Source organism: Typopeltis vanoorti, chromosome 17 (assembly GCF_054136105.1).
Source record: "Typopeltis vanoorti isolate ZY-2024b chromosome 17, IOZ_Tvanoo_1.0, whole genome shotgun sequence".
Taxonomy (NCBI): domain Eukaryota; kingdom Metazoa; phylum Arthropoda; class Arachnida; order Uropygi; family Thelyphonidae; genus Typopeltis; species Typopeltis vanoorti.
The window spans coordinates 90427325-90446308 of NC_143565.1; the positions used below are offsets into that span (position 1 = coordinate 90427325).

An 18984-nucleotide genomic window follows, 5' to 3' on the forward strand; every position below is an offset into this window, starting at 1 on the left:
TGAAAAATACTTATTATACAGCTTCCAGGGATTGTCCTCTTGTTCACCTTCTGTCTCCCTTTTCAAAAATCTCCTCCACATTAATCTGGTAACAATCCCTCACATATGTCTCAGTTATGTCTCCTCTCCATCTATTCAGGGTACGGAGGTAATTCAAATTGTATTACCTCAGTCTGTCTTCATATCCCACATTTCAGAGTCAACATCAATCTAGTGAATCTTTTCCAGACCTTTGTAAGATTCATCCACCCTTGAAAACCAAATAATCAGATCTGCACATAGTAGTCCATAGGTGTACTGATCAAGGGAATCGTAGTCTTTCATTCTACATGCTAAGATCCCCTTCATCATTGTCATAAATTTGTTGTGATGTCCTCACAATTCTACCAGTTCATCACCTTATCCCTGAACTTCAAGTCTTTGTTCACCACATTTCCTAGATCTCTCATCTCCTCTGCATCCCATCCTTGCCTACCAAATTTCAAGATACTTTGGCATTTTGTAATTGTGAACTGGTAGTTCCACTCACATGATCTGTTTTATTTCCCATAGTTCTTCTCAACTTTTCATCATCTACAAACAACTTCATGTCTCCAGTTAACCTTCCCGATATTATTAACATAGGCAGAGTAGCTATTAAATCCAACATTATTTCAAAGTCGAGTGTTTGTGGAAACTATGAAAGGTTCATAAGTTGATCCAAGAGCTTACGAGAATACAATCCTCGGCATCCATGAGTTGTCTTAGCTTGGACTACTTCAAAAGCATGGGTGCTGCCCAAGCATCCATATGTTTGTCCATGGGCAGCATCCATGTCTTTCAAGTAGTCCAAGCTAAGGCAACTCAGGGATGGTGAGGATTGTATTCTTGTAAGCTGTCAGGTCAACTTACAAAACTTTTGTAGTTTCTACAAACAATCAGCTTTGAAATAATGTTGGATTTAATATCCACTCTGCCTATGTAATTTTACATAGCTGAAATGAAGCCTTTTTGGCTCTTTCTTTAGTAATTATTAACATATATATTAAATAATGGTCCCAAAAAACAGATTTCTGCAACACATCACTAGTGACCTTCAACTTTTGGAATACCACTCTGCCATACACAACCTGCTGATTTAAATCTGCCAGTCAATCAGTTGTCCAACTTACCAATCTGTAATACAATCCCATCTGTTCCAGTTTAATTAGTACCTAGCTGTGTGGCATTCTATCAAAAGCCTTTAAAGTTCGAGTATACCAATATATATGTATGCATCTCTCTCTCTCTCTCTCTTGTCCATTGAATTTGTCGCTTTGTTATAGTACTTGGAAGATTGCTCAAGCATGATATCCCTTTAGCAAACCTATGCTATCACAGAGAATACTGCTACTATCAACCTAGTTGTAAATCCTAGCCCTCACCAACTTATCCAACACCTTTAGCAGCAACCCTCCCCACACACAGATTGGCTTATAATTTGTAACCTGAATGTTATCATCCCTTTTGTGAATTGAAATAATTTTACTCTCTTTGAGACTTGCCTTATTGCACAACTCTTGTTAAAAAGGTATGCCAAGAGTAATGTCAATTCCTAAGAATATTTCTTTAAGACATACAGTGATATGGTGTTAAGACCTACTGCCTTATTAACATCAAGTTTGCTAAATTTTCCATATACCTCTTTTCATTCACTATCATTCCCTCCTTCACAATACCTTTTACATTCAATGCTCATATTCATGAGGATGAAATACTGTGATGAGCTGCTCATTGAATATCTGAACTGTATTTTATATTGTATTTTCTTCTAATTATTATTGGATAAGCTCTGACTGTATTGTTGTCAGAAATCCTGGATTTAAATCCCATCGGTTCTAAGAACCTGTATAGTTACTTTTCACCGGATTGTGAACTAGCCAATCTCATAATGAGGATCCATAGTTTTTCATCCCACAAAAACAGACAAACCATCCTAAAAATATTGACTTTATGCAGCTGGAGCATATGGTTAAGCAGTTATTTTCAGTGCATGTAAAATTAGTTATTTCATACTGTTGTTGAGAGTTGTATCTTCTTTTGGATAGTCTGGTAATACCAACATACAAAACAAATAGTATACCAAAAGATAAATGAATATCCTTTTCATTCTATATTATTATTATTTCAGCGACCTCCATTAAGTCATCAGACTCATTAGGGGTTTCACTTAACTAGCAATGTATATATCATATTGAACCTTGATCTCATTAGCACTCCCAGCATTCACAACATATTCTGGTAATGTATTCCTCACCTGTCACTCTCCATCTGAAAATCTACTCCTTGCATCACTCTTTATCACACCTTTAATTCAGAGATGACTTTTCATTCTTTCCTTCTCACCTTCTCCCCTCTATCATCCACTAGACTCTGCAATTTACATTACCTCAACCTCTCCCCATAACATTGAAGAATCCTGATGTTGCCTTGGTCACTCATCTCCAGACTCTGTCCATTGTTTCCACATTACATTGAAAATCAGATGACCAACTTTGAGCAGAGTAACCTTGTAGCTTAAATGTGTTGTATATATATATATATATATATACGTGTAGTAGCACATATATAAATGTGCTACTACACTATATACAGTACATATGTAGTAGCACACCCACCTCTTTGCAATGTGTCCTCTAAACTTTGGTATTGCCAACCATGATTCCCAAATCTTGAATCTCATCCACTTCCTGAAACATAGGTCCATTAATTAATGCAGTACACACCCTTATATATCTCTGCACTCCACAAAGTGCAATACATTATATTTATTAAAACTATTAACCCACTCTTTTATAATCAGAAACACTCCTTATAATTCTTTCCCAGCTTTGCATCATCAGCAGCAAACAACTGAAGATCTCTCAGTCAGGCCACATGAAATCTCATCAACAAATAAGTTAAACAACAAAGGGGGGGAAGCAAAAGCAGAACCCCCATGAATTAGATTGCTTTTTTTGAGATACTGCCCCATCATGCACAGCTTGCTCAAGGAGCAAACCCCCGAATCATCTAGTCAATCTATTATAATATAATGGATAATTATCCATTCCTATCTTCCGCACTGTGTATACATCACCTGTCATGTTGTAATCTATCAAATGTCATTGCAAGGTTCAAGAATATCACTGTATACAAATCTCCAACACATTTGTCATCTTATGGAATGTGAATAGACTGCTTAAACATGACACATTTCACAAACCCATGCTGACTACCTGCATTTTACTTCAACCTACCCTGTCCAATACCTTAACTACAAATGAAGATATAGACTGCTCTATAATTGAAAACTTCAGTCCTAAATCATGCTCATGGAGTGATACTCTTTTGCCTTCTTTCCATTACTTAGAAACCTTTCAACTCAAGACTTTAAGAGTTAGGTTTAAGAGCATAGCTAAATCTACCACATTCCTTAAGAACAAGCAGTAATATGTTCTCCTTTCTTACAAACTTATTAACATCTAACCCAATCAACACTTGATATATCTATAATTTTTTCACTGTGATTTGTCTATTATTTATCTTCCTTCTAGGTTTATTTAACATAGCTTCATTTATACCAGCATAATACATGTTAATAAAGTACTCATTAAATGTTGTGTGTGTGTGTGTGTTGTGGAATATATATATATATATAAGGGATTTTGTAATTCTCTTATATTACTAATCTGAAAAATTGTACAGTTTACATTTTTAAGGTAATAAATATCATAAATTTTTATAATCAGTCCATATAACAGTGCCATTTACAGATTTTCCTTAGGTGAAGAAGATATCTTAACTACAGAACATAGCAACCAGACCCTTGAAAATTATCGGATGCATGAAGCCTGTAAGAAGACTTCTTTATTAATTAGGGATCTCACTAATGACTGTGAAGGGTGGGCCATTGGAAGACAAGTATGTAATGAAGATTATATTTTGCCTTGCAGTACTAGCAAATTTAGCAAAGTGAATTTTTTGTAAGTTATCAGTGATGAAGAATGCTAATTACATTCTACATAAATTGCAGTCGTCTGAATGAATAGTATGTAGTGAAAATTCACATTCATGTATTTTGTCATTTTCCTAGAAGCATTGTATAAAATAAAATAAATCTTCTAATACCTGTTTATCCCCAAAGGGTGCTCAGTAAGTGGAGCCCTAACTTTTGGAAATGGGGATAAGGGAGTTTCTACCTTTAGCCATTATCTGAGCTATAGCTATTGATGGTGGTGATGATTTTAGAGGCACTGAGATGAAACTACAGCAGACATCTGCCAACATCTAACATCTAGTGACAACCATTATCAATGGGTCCCATCCAGGCAACAGAAATCAGCTGCCTTTTAAAGATAGTAGCAAGGCTTATACGTTGGTCATACATAACTGGTAATTAGCTTACGGAATTAACAACTCATATGAAGGATATTAATTAAAGGCAACTTTAATGAATAACTTCTATATTTCAGCAATGTCACGTTGCCATCTTCAGGAACATAAAAATATGGTATGCGCATGCAGGCACTAACAAAAGCAAATGAGGAAGAAGGCAAGAAACTAATATTGTTCCTAAAGTCCTAATGGTGCCCTCTGCCGGCTAATTTTGTTGTCTTGGCCGTTGGGCTGAAGTTCTCATAATGTAAGTCTCCCAAATTTGGGGTAGTTTCATGCACCCAAATTTGTTGAGGTTTTGAACGTTTTTAAGAGCTGCTAATGATTCCTTGAATAATCTTTCGTACTTAAACTTGCTACAGTGTATTATTATTACTATTATTACTATTACTATTATTACGGGCAACTCCAGGGAGTCATTAGACTCATCGAGGGAGGCCCCAAATCATATTCATCACAACTATTTGACATTCATACAGTATCTATCATACCTCGCCTTAAACTCATTCACTGTCACAGCATCCAATACAGACTCAGGGAGCGCATTCCACTCATTCACTACTCTAAAAGTAAAGAACCCAGCTCTAACACCCCTACTAACCACACTTTTACCCAGTTTCCATGGATGTCCCCTAGTCCTCCCACAACCAGCCCTGTTCTCAAAAATATCTTCTGAATTAATTTTATAGAAACCCTTCAGTAATTTGAATGTCTCAATCATATCTCCCCTCCTCCGCCTATCAACCAATTTTTGCAACCCACAAATCCTCAACCTGTTCTCATACGGTTCATTCCACAGACCTGCTATCATCTTGGTCACTCGCCTCTGGATCCTCTCCACCTCCTCCCCATCAAGAAGAAACCTAGGTGACCAAATCTGAGCACAGTAGTCTAGATGGGGTCTTATCAAGGCTCGATAGAGAGGAACAATAACCTGCTTGTCTCTGCTTGTCAACGTATTCCTCAGCAACCAAGTGATTTGATGAGCTGTTTTGGTCACTTTTGCAATGTGTCCCCTAAATTTCAATTCCTTATCTACCAACACTCCTAAATCTCGTGCCTCATCAATTTCCTGGAGCACGGTTCCACCAATGCAGTAATCTGCCGCCAATCTTTTCACCCCAAAGTGCATAACTTTACATTTTGCCACATTAAACTGACATCCATTCTCCTTAGCCCAGACCTCCAATCTATCCAAATCATCCTGCAAAATTTTGACGTCATCTGCATTCACTATTGCCCTACCCAACTTCGCATCATCCGCAAACAAATGAACTGTTCCTCTCAGATCATTTCCTATATCATTTATGAACAAATTAAACAGCAGTGGTCCAAGAACAGATCCTTGTGGCACACCACTAGTCACAGGCCGTCTTGTGGACTCCACTCCCGAGTAAACCACTCTCTGATATCTCTCCGTCAACCACCCTCCTATCCATCTCACCAACCCCATGTCCATTCCCATATGCTGCAATTTACTGATTAGAATTCCATGTGGAATCTTGTCAACGGCCTTGGCAAGGTCCAGCAGAATCACCGTAAACCCATTACCCTTATCCAGTTCAGTTGTCACTGTGTTATAATACGTGAGCAAGTTACTGAGGCATGACCTACCCTTCACAAAACCATGCTGTCCCCGATACAGTATCCCATTTTCTTCTATCCAATCTTGTATTTTCCTCTTGACTATTTTCTCTAAGACCTTGACAATGATTCCTGATATGCTAATCGGTCGGTAATTTACAACAGCAGTCTTGGAACCACCTTTATGCAGTGGAACTATTTTCCCCTCTTTCCGCCCGCTCGGGACTAACCCAGACCCGAGACTCAAATTAAACAAAATGGTCAAGGGTACTGACAATTCTTTAGCTGCTTCTCGTACAACACGAGCTGGTATACCATCCAATCCCACAGATGTATTGACATTGAGGTTATGCAATAGACTACTCACCTCCACTTCATTAACCACAATTCCCGTATAATCTACTGGTTTATTCGTTTCTGCAATGTCACCACCTGGATGATATACTTTTGCAAAGTGCTCACTCAGTAACTCAACTATCTCAACTGATTCAGTTACCTCCCTACCATCGGCATTCTTTAAAATCAATCTGCCATGTACATTTTTCCTTTTACTTGCTACATATCTAAAAAACTGTTTAGGATTCTCTTTAGCCTGCATGGCCAATGTTCTTTCGTAATCCTTTTATGCTTTTCTTACCACACTCGTCACCCTTCTGGCCTGCGCTTTATACCGTTCATGTGCCTGCCGGTCACCCTTCTCCTTAAATTCCCTCCATAGTTGTTTCTTTTTTTGCAGCTCAAGCTTAATGGTGTTATTCATCCATTTAACCCCTACTTGATTTATTATTCGGACTCTAGGTATACAGTCAGCCATTGCTTCATGCAAGCACTTCTTAACTACCTCCCATGCACTATCAACTTCTAGTCCTTGCAGTTGTACATGCCATGGCACTGAACCAATCAAACTCCTAAGCTTGTCATACTTTCCCGCCCGATAATTCCACATGTACCCTGTCTTAATTGAAAATTCTACACCTTTAGCCACCTCCCAAGTTAAGACCCTATGATCACTCTCACCGATTGGTGGCAATGTGGTCATATTTGTTACAGCCAAATCCTCAGATGTAATTACTAGGTCAAGCACTCTCTGACCCCTAGTATTTTCCATTACATGCTGTCGCAGATAGTTATCCCTTAATAACCGCATAAAATCCAGTTCCTTCCTCCCGTGTGTCCTCTCCTCACTCCAATCAATGCGACCATAGTTGAAATCTCCCATAATAATCACTCTCCTTCCACCCATTTCTTCTATTTGCTTGTGCATACTATCACCACCATCTTTTCCATCACCTGGTCTATAGCAGCACCCAATTGTATATTTAGTTCTGCTAGCCACAATCTCACACCAAATGGCCTCAAATGTGCTCTTTTCTCTATCCTGCAATTCAACTTCTATTCTCCTTGGCTGTAGCTCATCAGCTATCATCAACAATACTCCTCCCCCCATTTTATTCTCTCTGTCATTCCTGAACACACTATACCCATCACATTTAATCCCACTAGTTATATCATCTACAGTCAGCCATGTTTCACTAATACCTATAACCTGTGGTCTGGAAGTGCCAACCATGGCCAAAAACTCTTCCTTCTTGTTCCTAATACTCCTAGTATTAGTGTACATGAATTTAAGACCCCCATTAACCCCAACCCTACCTTGATGCCTTATATTAACTATTCCACTCTGATTTGTTGTCCTTATTTGCTCTGGCATATTATATTCATTCTTACATTCAACTGCCTCCATAAGGACTGTATCTCTACCCCCCCTAACAAATCTAGTTTCCCTGAATTTGCACATCCACTACATTCAGCAACACTTTCTCAAGTCTTCTTACACCGTAACCATTCAAATGCAAGCCATCCATCTTATAATAGATCCTTTCGCCCATCAAACTCACTCCACACATCCACAAATTCCACACCACTCGTCGTACATAACCCACACATAAAGTCATTTGCAATTATAGCCCTCCTTTTAAACATTTCACTGTCATACCGTGGCAAAACACTAATCATTCTAACTCTCTCACTCTTTTCTTTTGCTACCTCAAACAATTCATTCAGGTCTTCTATCATTTCCATTTTATCTCCTTTCAAATCATTCGTACCTGCCACAACAATCATTTCTTTCACCTTTTCCTTTTGCTCTCTAATAGACGCAGTTACGTCCTTTATGGTCTCACCAGGTTGGTACGATTTTGTCAAATCCTCTACTAACACACCTCTTACTAACGAGTCTCCATACAGCATTCTATCCTTCATTTTGTTCATGTTCACATTCATACGTCTATTTTTCCTGTCATACCTTTTATTATTGGTTGGTTCATTCAGTCTACTTTTGTTCATGCACTCTAGCTGCTGTTTTGCTCTTTCTATCGCACTATTCAACAACGCGATCTCACTCAATGCATCTATCTCATCTTTTTTATTCTCTGAGAAACCATTTATACTATCATTCACACTCTCACAATTTTCATGTACAACCTTGCCGTTTCTTGTCATATCCCTATTTCCTTCATTCTGAAGGTTGACAAAAATATCACACTCACGATCCGAAATACACTTCAATTCTGCATTCTCCCTACATTTTCTACACACATTCAATCCTTTATCATCATCTAACCACACTCCGACCGCACCCCGCAAAGCGTACATTTCACAGCTAGTACACTGACTCATTTCTTTTATGCTACCGTTCTTTGATAACGATGGCGAACCTTCATTACTGGCCACCATTTTCCTACGCACAGGTGCCATATTTATCTGTAACGTGTTTTGTCAAATTAAACGTTATAACACACCAAGAATAGACGCACTAAAATACGCAGGCAAACAAAACAAAACTACACAATATTAAGTAATTTGTATCGATAACTGAAAATGATACTTATCTTATCCGGAGCTTGCACGAACACTACTCATTACGAATTCATCTCACTTCCAACGAATTCTATGGTGGGTATCTAAGGCATGGTCTGCCAGCCCAGAGTGGCTGTACTGGTGAAACCGGATGTAGTCTTTGTGTTCTGAAATCCTGATATTTGCTGTCCTGCCTGTTTGGCCAGAGTAGGACAATTTGCAGCTGCAAGGGACCTGGTATACACCAGGTAGGTCTAGGGGAAGTGGTTGGTCTTTGGTAGAGCGGATAAGGGATGCCAACTTTTTATATGGTCTGTAACAAGAAGTAAGGTCATATTTTTTGAGGATATTGGTTATTTTCTCAGAGATGCCCTGGATGTAGGGGATGGTGATAGATTTGGTGTAATCTTTATTGTGGAAGGGGGAGAGGGAGTTGGGGTTTACTGGTTTTAGTATTTTTTGGGGGTTATAACCATTGGCTAAGAAAGTGTTGTGGATGTGGTTTAGTTCAGTGGTTAGGGCCTTGTCATCTGAGCAGATTAATTTTGCCCTGTTATATAGTGTTTTTATAACCCCATATTGTTGTGGGGGGGGGGAATTGCTGGTGAATGTATCAGCCAGTATGAGTAGGTTTTCTGTAAACAGAGAAAACCAAAGATCCATCAAGCTGGTGAGTGATTAAAGTGTCTAGGAAGGGGAGGGTGTTGTTTTCCTCTTTTTCTAAGGTGAACTGGACTCTGGGGTGTTGGTTGTTTAAGTGTGTTAGGAAGGAGTGGAGTGTATCTGAGCCATGTGGCCAAATAGCAAACACATCATCCACGTAAAGCCAAATAGTGGGTTTTTGTGTGGGCGGAGTTTAAGCCTTTCTCTTCAAAGGTCTCCATAAAGAAATTGGCCAAGGGTGGGGAAAGTGGTGACCCCATGGATGTCCCCTCTATCTGTTTGTAGAATTTTCCTTGCCAAACGAAATAGCCTGATTTCATTGTGAACTGAAATAAGGCTGAGATATCGGAGGAAACTTGGCTTGGATGAGCTTTAGGGTTTCTTTGAGTTTGACATTAGTGAACAGGGAGGAGATGTCAAAACTGACCATTATGTCAGTGTGTTGGAGTGAGAGGTTTTCCTATACTTGCTTTAAAATGGGCTGAGTTTTTTTATGTGTGATGGTGTGTTGCCAGTATAGTGTGTGAGCGCTTTGGCTAAATGTTTGGCTAATTTATATGTGGGGGAATCATTGCCATCCACTATGGGACGTAATGGCACATTTTGTTTATGTATTTTTGGTAGTCCATATAATCAAGGGAGGGGGCGGTCTAGAGTTATAAGGTTTTAGTTTGTTAGTGACTTTCTTAAGGAATCTGTAGAGAGTTCTAATCTGAGAGCTGGTAGGATTATATTCAATAGGGAGGTAAGTAGTACGGTCTAGTACTAAAGCATTAAGCTTACCTTTGTAGTGTTTGCTATTTGGCCACATGGCTGAGATACACTCCACTCCTTCCTAACACACTTAAACAACCAACATCCCAGATTCCAGTTCACCTTAGAAAAAGAGGAAAACAACACCCTCCCCTTCCAAGACACTTTAATCACTCACCAGCTTGATGGATCTTTGGTTTTCTCTGTTTACAGGAAACCCACCCATACTGGCAGATACATTCACCAGCAATCCCCCCCTACTCACAACAATATGGGGTTATAAAAACACTATATAACAGGGCAAAATTAATCTGCTCAGATGACAAGGCCCTAACCACTGAACTAAACCACATCCACAACACTTTCTTAGCCAATGGTTATAACCCCCCAAAAAATACTAAAACCAGTAAACCCCAACCCCCTCTCCCCCTTCCACAATAAAGATTACACCAAATCTATCACCATCCCCTACTTCCAGGGCATCTCTGAGAAAATAACCAATATCCTCAAAAAATATGACCTTACTTCTTGTTACAGACCATATAAAAAGTTGGCATCCCTTATCCGCTCTACCAAAGACCAACCACTTCCCCTAGACCTACCTGGTGTATACCAGGTCCCTTGCAGCTGCAAATTGTCCTACTCTGGCCAAACAGGCAGGACAGCAAATATCAGGATTTCAGAACACAAAGACTACATCCGGTTTCACCAGTACAGCCACTCTGGGCTGGCAGACCATGCCTTAGATACCCACCATAGAATTCGTTGGAAGAAAACTAAAATAATACACTGTAGCAAGTTTAAGTACGAAAGATTATTCAAGGAATCATTAGCAGCTCTAAAAAACGTTCCAAACCCCAACAAATTTGGGTGCATGAAACTACCCCAAATTTGGGAGACTTACATTATGAGAACTTCAGCCCAACAGCCAAGACAACAAAATTAGCCGGCAGAGGGCACCATTAGGACTTTAATAACAATATTAGTTTCTTGCCTTCTTCCTCATTTTCTTTTGTTAGTGCCTGCGTGCACATACCATATTTATGTTCCTGAAGATGGCAACGTGACGTTAACGAAATATAGAAGTTATTCATTAAAGTTGCCTTTAATTAATATCCTTCATATGAGTTGTTAATTCCGTAAGCTAATTACCAGTTACTTTTAAAGATAGTATGCATACTGCAGTGGGATTCATCTCTGTCATTGATGAGTTGATATCATCCCATAGTCCTTATTGTATAGCAAAATGCCACTGCAGTATCATTTTATTCAGAAGTTTTTTTTTGTAAACCGTTTGCTCTTGATTACTTGATTGAAAGTTTTGAGTCAAAATCTGCAAGTTAGTATTACTGCTTGTCAGGTTAATACATAGAGAAGTCAGTAGTATGTTTTGTTAATTATGAATTCTGTGCTAAACAACAAATGTAATGTTGAGAAAATAGATCAGATTATGAATTTCTAGTGGAAGCATTCTAAGATGTTTAGGAATTTTAAAGCTTTGATTCAGCATCATGCCTTATTTTTCATTTAAGGAAATATAAATAAATATACATAGCTCTTTTGGTGTATAAAAATGGGCCTTTTGGTAAACATCAGAAAATAGACATCAACCTGTTATTCATTCAGTGATCAATCAGCACAGTAATCTGTTTGCAGAATAGGATAGTGTGTTAAGAATAATAAGAACTGTTTAACAGTGATAGGTGAAATAGACTTGCTGCTAAGAACCAACTGCCATTTGATAATACTGTCCAACATAATTTTTGCTGACTTTTATATGAGACTTGTTTTTTACTAATTTGGGTGCGCTGATTTCAAATATCAAACCCATTTTTCTCTATCACGTCAGGTTTTTCCTCTATAGCATTTTTTCTTTTTGCTAATTTGTAAGTTTTTGATAGTTTTAAGGAGGCAGTACTATTTAGAGGATCAAAAAAATCGATTTTTTAATATTTTCTGTAAGTATGTACTTTTAAAAATCTGTTCCTAACTTTTTATCAAGAAATTCATTAAATTCCCAAAGATATAGCCTATTATTCAAAGCGGCGTGCAGATCAGAATCGGAGCGCTCACCGTTCTTGCTTGTTAGTAAACGAATAAATGCGTAAGAACCTGCAATGGCACGTACTGGTGCTTTGCATGCGAGAGAGGCCGATAATTAGATACATAACTACTTAACAATATTCATTAAAAATTACAAGAATATTTATAAAAAAATAACAATTTTACTTACACATGAGTTTCAGGGAATAAATTTTTGTTTGTAGCAATTTCTGCTGTGTGTTCTGTTTTGGCAATCCCTTTGAATACTCCAACAGTAGTCGGCCATCATGTGAGAATCCCATCTTCCTTGGTACCGATCTTCCATAGTTTTTAAGTCTTGATGAAATCTTTCGCCTTGTTCATCGCTTACAGCACCTAAATTCTTGGGAAATCTATCAAGATGACTGTATAGGAAATGAAGCTTTATGCTCATGTTGCAACCTAGGCGGTGGAAAATTTCAAGCATTGTTTCCACTAGATCTTTGTAATTGCACACTTTTTTGTTTCCAAGAAAATTATTCGCAACCATCGTAAATGAAGTCCAGGCCTCTTTCTCAATTTCGTTCATAGAGTTGATGAAATTTGGGTCTCTCATTAAAGTTCTAATTTGCGGTCCATCAAATACACCGGCTTTAATTTTTTCATAACTAAGTCGTGGAAATTTTTCACATATGTATTGGAAACAGTCACCTTGTAAATCTAAAGCTTTAACATACTGCTTCATAAGACCTAGTTTGATGTGTAGAGGTGGAAAAATGATTTTTTCTCTGTCGATTAAAGGTTGATTTATAACATTCTGTTCTCCAACATTTAAGGATATTCTAAGAGGCCAATGTTTCTGACTCCAGTGTTGGTTTCTAGCTCAACTATCCCAGAAGCATAGAAAACATGGAAACTTTGTATATCCTCTTTGAAAGCCAAGTAAAAAGTTCACCATTTTAAGATCACAATAGCCAATAGGAATTGAGCCATGTACATTCCCATTGTGTAGTAAGACACACTTGAGACTTCTGCTTGAACTGTCGATAAATAAACGCCACTCATTTGGATGATATTGTACAACACTCATTTCAGTTAGTAAACCTGACACATTGTTACAGTAAACAAACCCACACTCGTGTTTAAAATATTGTACAAGATTACTTTCCCTGCTACGATAAAAAGTTATCTTCGTATCTTGCTCCAGTAAGTTTTTTTTTTCATTTAATCTTGAAGCTAACAATTCCAATGATTCCTTTGATAGGCCCAAATCTCTTACTAAGTCATTCAATTCCGCTTGAGTAAAACGTTGCGGTCCAGAACTAGAAATTAAATTTTCATTGTCTAAATCAACATCCGGGTCTTGCTCCTCAAGAACATCTGGCATATCCCGATCATGCTTGTTCTCAGGAAGTCCTTTATAAATTGGCATGGCTATTTCATTGGAATGAGCAACTGGCCGAATTGCTGAGTCGAGATTTGGATACACAATTTTTTTATTCTTCTTATTATAACCAGAAGTCTGAACTAAACAAAAATAGCAATCATCTACGTGATTTTTCGGTTCACGCCAAATCATTGGAATGCCAAAAGCTAATTTTTGGCATTTTCCCTTGCTCCACTGTCGTAAATTTTCTACACATGACTTACACACTTTATTTGGAGCCCATGAATTGTCCTGATCTGCAATTTTTACGTCAAAGTATGCAAAGTACACTTTCTTAACGAAATCAGTGATATTTGTCCTTAGACTGGGAACAGTAAAGCTGCCACAAATGTAGCAGAAGGAATCTACACTATTGATGCATTTTCGATTAGTAGACATGATGTATTTTCTTCACTACCGACTAACATGAAATTAACAAGACAAAAAAAACCAGAGAGACTATTGAAACGTTATAAGCGCTCATCATACTTTCACGATCGATTAACGATTGACTGATTTCGATCGTTCTTTGTCCGCTATGATGCATATAGCATTCATTTGTTTTAGGCAATTGTCATAGCCTACTTTTCATCACCTAAATGTATTAGGTCGGTTATCGGCCTCTCTCGCATTCAAAGCGCCAGTACGTGCCGTTGCAGGTTCTTATGCATTTATTCGTTTACTAACAAGCGAGAACTGTGAGCGCTCTGATTCTGATCTGCGCACCGCTTTGAATAATAGGCTATATCTTCGGGAATTTTTCGAATTTCTTGATAAAAAGTTAGGAACAGATTTTTAAAAGTACATACTTTCAGAAAATAATATTAAAAAATCGATTTTTTGGATCCTCTAAATAGTACTGCCTCCTTAAAACTATCAAAAACTTACAAATTAGCAAAAAGAAAATGCCATAGAGGAAAAACCTGATGTGATAGAGAAAAATGGGTTTGATATTTGAAATCAGCGCACCGAAATTAGTAAAAAAACAAGTGTCAGATCATAATCAGCAGAAAAAAAATTTTTTTTTGTTGGCCAGTGTAATTTAACAAGCCCAGAATGCATTGATTTTGAGATGCACTAATGGATCACAAAATTGACAGGTAATATCACTAAAAATTTGTTGTCAGTTTTAGCTGAAGCTTCAGATAAATGAATCGTATGCACAAATCTCAAAATTAAGAAAACACAGTTTGTAGATGGTGAAACTGACTAAATCTTTGCTTTTTTTTAAGAATCCTTTGCTTGAAGACTCTATCTTCATTTGAAAAAGAAAAAAAGTACAGTACTGTTATCCTTGATTATCTTTTCAACAATCTGCTCATTTTAAAGAGCAATCCAAAATGTGCTAATTGTTCTTTTGTTTGGCATGATATGAACCATTTGCTTAAGGGAAAAGTTTTCTTTTATAATTCATCTCCAAAATCATTAAAACAAGAGCCACTGCTAACTAACGTCCTTTTACAGTCCATTTTGAAACTCACCAAACCAACTCCACTGCCTCCTCCTTCATTCCATCTACTTCTATCCTTTGGAACAGTCCCCTCCATTCTGCCTTCCCCAAATAATACAATCCTCAGTTGTTCAAGCAAATGTGAATAGATTCCTCCTTTTGTGTGTGTGTGGATCAGATATTTAAAAAAAAATCTAAACTGTTCATTATTTATTACTATTACTATTATTACGGGCAACTCCAGGGAGTCATTAGACTCATCGAGGAAGGCCCCAAATCATATTCATCACAACTATTCGACATTCATACAGTATCTATCATACCTCGCCTTAAACTCATTCACTGTCACAGCATCCACCACAGACTCAGGGAGCGCATTCCACTCATTCACTACTCTAAAAGTAAAGAACCCAGCTCTAACACCTTTACTAACCACACTTTTGCCCAGTTTCCATGGATGTCCCCTAGTCCTCCCACAACCAGTCCTGTTCTCAAAAATATCTTCTGAATTAATTTTATAGAAACCCTTCAGTAATTTGAATATCTCAATCATATCTCCCCTCCTCCGCCTATCAACCAATTTTTGCAACCCACAAATCCTCAACCTGTTCTCATACAGTTCATTCCACAGACCTGCTATCATCTTGGTCACTCGCCTCTGGATCCTCTCCACCTCCTCCCCATCAAGAAGAAACCTAGGTGACCAAATCTGAGCACAGTAGTCTAGATGGGGTCTTATCAAGGCTCGATAGAGAGGAACAATAACCTGCTTGTCTCTGCTTGTCAACGTATTCTTCAGCAACCAAGTGATTTGATGAGCTGATTTGGCCACTTTTGCAATGTGTCCCCTAAATTTCAATTCCTTATCCACCAACACTCCTAAATCTCGTGCCTCATCAATTTCCTGGAGCACGGTTCCACCAATGCAGTAAACTGCCGCCAATCTTTTCACCCCAAAATGCATAACCTTACATTTTGCCACATTAAATTGACATCCATTCTCCTTAGCCCAGACCTCCAATCTATCCAAATCATCCTGCAAAATTTTGACGTCATCTGCATTCACTATTGCCCTACCCAACTTTGCATCATCCGCAAACAAATGAACTGTTCCTCTCAGATCCTTTCCTATATCATTCATTTCCCAAGTTACTGAGGCATGACCTACCCTTCACAAAACCATGCTGTCCCGATACAGTATCCCATTTTCTTCTATCCAATCTTATATTTTCCTCTTGACTATTTTCTCTAAGACCTTGATAATGATTCCTGTTATGCTGATTGGCCGGTAATTTTCAACAGCAGCCTTGGAACCACCTTTGTGCAGCGGAACTATTTTCCCCTCTTTCCACCCCCTTGGGACTGACCCAGTCCTGAGGCTCAAATTAAACAAAATGGTCAAGGGCACTGACAATTCTTTGGCCGCTTCACGTGCGACACGAGCTGGTATACCATCCAATCCCACAGATGTATTGACATTGAGGTTCTGTAATAGACTAGTTACCTCTACTTCATTCATCACAATTCCAGTATAAGCTGTTGGTTCTTCCATTCCTGCAAAGTCACCACCTGAATGATATACTCTTGCAAAGTGCTCGCTCAGTAATTCCACAATATCGACTGATTCGGTTACCTCCCTACTTTCAGCATTTTTTAAGATTATTCTACCATGAGCATTTTTCCTTTTACTTGCAACATATTGAAAAAACTGTTTGGGATTCTCTTTAGCCTGCGTGGCCAATTTCCTTTCGTAATCTGCTTTTGCTTTTCTTACCACCCTTGTTACCATCCTGGCCTGAGCTTTATACTGTTCCTGCGCCTGATGGTCACCCTTCTCCTTAAATTCCCTCCACAATTGTTTCTTTTTTTGCAGCTCAAGCTTAATAGTGTTATTCATCCATTTAACCCCTACTTGATTTATTATTCAGACTCTTGGTATACAGTCAACCATTGCCTCCTGCAAACAGTTCTTAACCACCTCCCATGCACTATCAACATCCAGCCCTTGCAGTTTTACATGCCATGGCATTGAGCCAAGCACACACCTAAGCTTGTCATACTTACCAGCCCGGTAATTCCACATGTACCCTGTGTTAATTGTAAATTCGACTCCTTTAGCCACCTCCCAAGTCATGACCTTATAGTCATTCTCACCAATTGGTGGCAACATGGTCATGTTCGTTACAGCCACATTCTCAGTTGCAATTACTAGGTCCAGCACTCTCTACCCCCTGGTATTTTCCACTACATGTTGCCATAGATAGTTGTCCCTTAATAACCGCATAAAATCCAATTCCTTCTTCCCATGTGCCCTCTCCTCTTTCCAGTCAATGTTACCATACTTGAAATCACCCATAATAATTACCCTCCTTCCACTCATTTCTTCTATTTGCTTATGCATACCATCCACTCCATCACCCGGTCTATAGCAGCACCCAATTGTATATTTTGTTCTGCTAGATTCTATCTCACACCAAACAGCCTCAAATGTGCTTTTTTTCCCATCCTGCAGTTCAACTTCTGTACTCCTTGGCTGAAGCTCATCAGCTATCATCAATAACACTCTTCCCCCCTTTTTATTCACCCTGTCACTCCTGAACACACTATACCCGTCGCATTCAATCCCACTAGCTTTATCATCTTCTGTCAGCCATGTTTCACTAATACCGACAACCTGTGGCCTGGAAGTGCCAACCATGGCCAAAAACTCTTCCTTCTTGTTCCTAATACTCCTGGCATTAGTGTACATGAATCGCAGAAGCCCATTTGTCCCATCCCTACTTTGATGCCTTATACTAACTATCCCATTCTGATTTGTTGTCCGTCGTACTCGCTCGGGCATAATATACTCATTCATACACTTAACTGCCCCCCTAAAGTCTGCATATCTACTCCCCCCCCCTCTTAATAAATCTAGTTTCCCTGAGTCTGTACATCCACTTCCACATCATTCATCAACACTCTTTCGAGTCTCCGTACACCAACTCCATTCAAATGTAACCCATCCATCTTATATAAGTCCTTTCGCCCATCGAACTCATTCCACACCACTCTCCATGCATAACCCACGCATAAAGTCATTGGCAATTATGGCCCTCCTTCTAAACACTTCGCTGTCATACCACGGTAAGATACTCACCATCCTAACTCTCTCACTCTTCTCTTCTGCTACCTCAAACAACTCCCTCACATCCTCTATCATTTCCATTTTGTCCTCTTTCAAATCATTCGTTCCTGCCAATTATCATCTCTTTCACCCTCTGTTTTTGCAGTCGAATAGATTCGATGACGTCCTTTATGTTCGCACCCGGCTGGTACGACTTCGTTAAACTCTCAATTATTACGCCTCTTAATAGCGAATCCCCATACAGCACTCGCTCCTTCATTTTATTGACGTTTACGAACATTCTATTATTTGCCGTCACAGACTTCCGCCGGTTATTTGTCGGTACGTTCAACACACATTTTTCCATACGCTCCAGTTGTCTTTTAGCTCTGTGTATCGCACCATTCAAACGGGCAATTTCGCTGCTCGCATTTATCTCACCATTTTCATTATCGATCAAATCATCCATTCTTTCTGTGTTTCTACCTTCATTTACACTTTCAGCGACGCTCTCACACCTATCTGGCACTACCACGCAATTCTCTAGCACACCGCCATTTTCTACATTCTGACTATCGTTAACGATATCACTCTCGACACACGAAACATGCTTGAAGTCCTCATTCTCTTTACGCTTTCTACACATATTAACTCCACTATCACTTTCTAACCAGACTCCCACCGCTCTTCGCAAGGCATACATCTCACAGACAGCACATTGCATAA

The 18984-nt window shown here is 38.7% G+C and overlaps 1 protein-coding gene across 1 annotated transcript in view; it reads left to right on the forward strand.

Annotated features, from left to right (window-relative positions):
* The window catches only part of defl (Integrator complex subunit 7), a 301189-nt gene that overhangs the window by 222397 nt on the left and 59808 nt on the right, over positions 1-18984 (forward strand). The window contains exon 18 of the mRNA XM_090407701.1: positions 3774-3921. Coding sequence (XP_090263827.1) covers positions 3774-3921 — 148 coding nt within the window. The remainder of the gene's footprint in view (positions 1-3773; positions 3922-18984) is intronic.